The sequence below is a fragment of the Asparagus officinalis genome, chromosome 10 (assembly GCF_001876935.1).
Source record: "Asparagus officinalis chromosome 10, Aspof.V1, whole genome shotgun sequence".
Lineage (NCBI taxonomy): Eukaryota > Viridiplantae > Streptophyta > Magnoliopsida > Asparagales > Asparagaceae > Asparagus > Asparagus officinalis.
The window spans coordinates 44,264,144-44,268,892 of NC_033803.1; the positions used below are offsets into that span (position 1 = coordinate 44,264,144).

At 41.3% G+C, this 4,749-nt stretch overlaps 1 protein-coding gene across 1 annotated transcript; it reads left to right on the plus strand.

Annotated features, from left to right (window-relative positions):
• Window positions 822-4,290, plus strand: LOC109825132 (root phototropism protein 3-like). Its single transcript, XM_020391867.1, is given in 5 exon segments — window positions 822-1,076; window positions 1,168-1,211; window positions 1,213-1,224; window positions 1,322-2,569; window positions 3,395-4,290. Coding segments are annotated over 5 exon segments (2,007 nt in total). The 5' UTR covers window positions 822-961; the 3' UTR covers window positions 3,983-4,290.

Here is a 4,749-nt window from a genome sequence, read left to right on the forward strand (position 1 = left end):
ATGTTTATTCAGATTGAGAGTCCTTTATATGGGTTTATTTGGCAATTGGATCACTAATCAAGAACTAGCATAATCCATATAGACTAGTCCTACACAAGGAGGTTGGAATATGTCAAAAGGACTTTTGAGTCTTTGACGGTTAAGCATTACTCTCCTCGCCACTAGCATCGCAACCACTTTTGCCGTGTTACATGAATTACCCTTGCAATGTTTATAAAATTCTGAATTTTATAGTGAAGGTTGAGTGTCATAATCTCATAACTTACCGGTGCTCCCATAGATTGAGGCCTCTTTTAGTAGGAAATTTGGACTCACCAAGCGGTATCAATTTTTTTATATATCTTCTTAAAAATTTATAGCCAATGAGATTCACACGTAGGTGCTCTATTACCATGTTAATATATCCTGCAATTGCATCAAAATTCTGAAGTTATGGTGAAGATTATTGGTTATAATTTTGTATTCTAACAGAATAATTCTAGCCTTTTTATTGGCAAAAACAATTTGGTGGAACAAAATTGAAAATTGATTGGCTCCCAATTAAGTTATTTGTCAAACTAGGATTAATCATGATTTGGGGAAGAAAAATCCTAGTTCATGATGAAGTTTTTCGTCACATTAGTTCCAAGTTACGACGAAGACTTGCGTAGTACGTGTGCTTTCTAGGTTAGGCATTAGAAACTCCCTGAAATTTGAGGATTTTTGCACAAAACCCCTTCTTAACTTTACAAATCCTGGAAAACTCCCTCGATCTTAAAAAAAAAAATTTATCCTAAATATCTCTTGAGAGTAGCTGCCATAAGCGATTATAAAACAGACAACATGAGCGCCAGGCATCTCAGCGTTCATCATTACAGTATCTAACACAAAATCTACAGCACTCGATCGAACATCCTCTCGCTACCTTTTCCAAGTCCTAGCTCCCACGATTCCGACTCTACAATCTCTTCTCGATCCCAAAATGTGGGAATCTGAGACCAAGCGCTACCCTCGGGGCTCCTTCGACCTCGACAGCCAAGACGCCATGAAGACTGATGGCTTTGAGCGCAGAGGACAATGCTGGTATATCTTAGAGATTTCTCACCCCAACCGCTCTTCAACCCTAAAACTTTCATTATTTGCTCAAGCATAATTCGTGATAATTGAATTTAGGTATGTCACATCAGTGATATCCAAGTGATTTGCTAGTTAAAGTTGGAGACTCCATATTCGCATCTCCACAGGGTTAGTTATCTACTTCCGCATATTTTTTAGCTTGCTTTCTTTTTTTTTTTTATTTTTTACTAGTTATAGTGTCTCAATTTTATGTTTTATATTGTAGTACCCTCTACTTGCTAGAAGTGGGAAATTGAACAGAATAGTATATGAGTCGTCATCGGACCCGAGCCTGGTCGAGCTCGACGAACTCCCTGGCGGGCCCGATTCGTTTGAGCTCGCCGCAAAATTCTGCTACGGCATCGCGGTTGACTTAACCTCATCGAACATCTCCGGCCTCCGGTGCGCCGCCGAGTACTTAGAAATGACTGAAGACTTAGAAGAAGGCAACCTCATATTCAAAACAGAGGCTTTTCTCAGTTACGTAGTCCTCTCTAGTTGGCGTGACTCAATTGTGGTGCTAAAAAGTTGCGAAAACCTCTCCCCTTGGGCTGAAAACCTCCAAATTGTGAGGAGGTGTAGTGAGTCTATAGCATGGAAGGCTTGTGCTAACCTGAGATCGATCCGTTGGGCTTACACGGGTCGATCCGATAGCCCGAAATGGAGCAGCAACGGGTCGAAGGAATCGAGCCCAAGTCGCAACACGTTAGCCCCCCCTGACTGGTGGTTCGAAGATGTTTCGTTGCTCAGGATCGATCACTTCGTTAGAGTTGTTACTGCGATTAAAGTGAAGGGAATGCGTTTCGATCTAATTGGAGCTTCGATTGTACACTATGCGTCGAAATGGCTGCCGGGTTTGGGTAAAGAGATCATAAACCCAAATGCAGAGGAGAATTGTAACCAACCTGGGCTGCATTTGATTGTTAGCGGTAGTCTAAACAAGGACGAGCTAACGAGTTCTCAAGTTAGAGAGCAGAGAATGGTGATCGAGAGCTTGATTAGTATAATCCCCCCTCAAAAGGATTGTGTACCATGTAGCTTTTTACTGAGATTATTGAAGCTAGCAAATATGTTGAATGTTGCACCCGCATTGGTGACCGAACTGGAGAAAAGAGTAGGGATGCAATTAGAACAAGCGAGTTTAAGTGATTTATTGATTCCCAGTTACAATAAGAGCGAGACTTTGCATGATGTTGATATGGTTCAGAGAATTGTGGAGCATTTCTTAGTGCAAGAACATACCGAGTGTTCGAGTCCAGGGAGAGATGCTTTTGGGGACAATACTAGTAAGTATGAGAGAGGAGGGGTAAATGCAAAAATTAGAGTTGCGAGGTTGTTGGATAGTTATCTAACTGAGGTTTCCAGAGATAGAAATCTTTCGCTTACAAAGTTTCAGGTTTTGGCTGAGGCTTTACCGGAGTCTGCTAGGAGTTGTGATGATGGGCTGTATCGAGCTGTGGATTCTTATCTCAAGGTACTAATTTTCGAACTTCTATACTTGTTATATATTTCATTACAAAGTTCCAATTTTGGTAGATAAATGTGTATACCATCTGATATTTTAATGAATTGTGTTGAGTATGAATAAACTTGTTCTCAAAGCTTAGTTTATGTTGGAGGTTTTGGGGAGAGAATGATTTTCAAGATTTGTATTGGGTTTGAAACTGACAAATTATTGTATATTGAGTCTCTCATAAAATTGACGTTCGTACAAATAGCGCAGCCTTGGATTCTTACACTGAAATGGACCCACTTTTGTTTGTGTCGGAGTTTTGAACTTACACTCGAGATTTATTTTAGCGATAGACCCCTAAGTGGAATTTCTTGACTCTTTTAGAGAGAGAGAGAGAGAGAGAGAGAGAGAAATTGCTTTCTGACAAGGGTTAATTGCAGTGGATAGACCTGTCCTATGGCCAAATTGAACTATCTATCTATCTATGTAGTCCTATTACCGACAGATAGATCCCTTTAACAAGTTCTATTATTGCAGATAAACCCCTTAAGTGAAAATCTATTGTTGCAGATAGGTCAAAAATCTATTATTACAGAACTTATGGGTAGTAACTTCAACTTGATAGTCGTACAAAGGTCTGTCTGCAATTCACCCTTTTTACAAACAAACCCCCTGAGGGTAAAAGAGCAAAAGAATTCAGCTTATAGAATCTTCCTCCAAACATAAAACTAGAGGGACAGTAAGTTCGAAGGAACGATGCTGAGATGCTGCAGGAGGTCTGTATCAGCACCTGTATCACACATTCTCCATTTACCCCCTATTAACTTTTGAACCATTGATCAACAGGCACACCCAACACTGACAGAGCACGAGCGCAAGCGCCTGTGCCGCGTTATGGACTGCCAGAAACTCTCCATCGACGCCTGCATGCACGCAGCCCAGAACGAGCGCCTCCCCCTCAGAATCGTAGTCCAGGTCCTCTTCTCCGAACAAGTCAAGATCAGCAACGCCATCGCCAACTCCTCCCTCAAAGAACCAGGCGGCGTCGACCACCTCTACCAGCCCATTGTCTCCACCCGAAAGCAGCTCCTCGAAGGAACTCCTCAGTCCTTTCAAGATGGCTGGGCAACTGCCAAGAAAGACATCAACACTCTTAAGTTTGAACTGGAAAGTATGAAGGCTAAGTATTTGGAACTTCAGAATGATATGGATAATTTGCAGAGGCAGTTCGAAAAGATGTCTTCTTCTTCTTCTTCGTCCAAGAGTGTTAATAATAAGCAGAGCTCCTCAGCTTGGAGTAGCGGATGGAAGAAGCTGAGTAAGTTGACGAAAATGGCGGGAACGGAGGGGCATGAGACCGGGGAGCAGCAGGTTTTGGCGGGAGGAGGAGGGGAGAGGAAGGGGCCGAGGAGGTGGAGGAATTCGATTTCTTGAGAGTCACCCGGGAATTTGGAAGTGAGAATGGAGGTTTGAATTTGTTCTTTGTTCTTCTAGTTTCATTATCCCTCCTCTTCTCTGTGTTTGCACTTTGAAGGGAAGCATGTTTGTTGCAAGGGGTGGTTATATAATTAAAGCTCGTGAAGTAGGATTCCGAAATAAAGTTTGTTTGTTGTTAACTGTGGGTGTGTTTTTGAATGTACTACTGTTCTATTAATTGTGCTAAGTGTTTAGTTGTTTGATTGGGAAAGTGTATGTATGCCATAAAAGAATTAAGAGCTTAGTTTATTTATTTCTTTTTTATTTTCTTGTTTGCAAAGACGAAATATGACCCATTTTACTGGGATTCCATCTCTTGCACACATGTACACATGGTCTTCGGCATTTTATAGTAAAAAATTATAACATTTAACTCTCACAACAACTATGAAGTTTTGACTTAGTTTCAAGAACATTTGGCCAAGCTAGTATCAAAATTTTCTTTAATAAGACATTTTATACTGAGATGAGCTTGTAATTATACCTTTACATGGACAAATGCATAAAGCCACCAAAATAACCCCAACATCAAAATAAAGCCGCCAAAATAACCCTAGCATCAAAATAAAGCTGCCCAAAGTAACTCGGCGCCAACAGAAAACTATCTGATTCGATAAAACCCTCCGCTTAACCCCCATTCTCTCGAAATCCCATATGGGAATGGGAGCTCTTCGATCATCTCCCCTCGCTCGCTCTCCTCTTCTCGACTTCTCCCCATCTCAGAC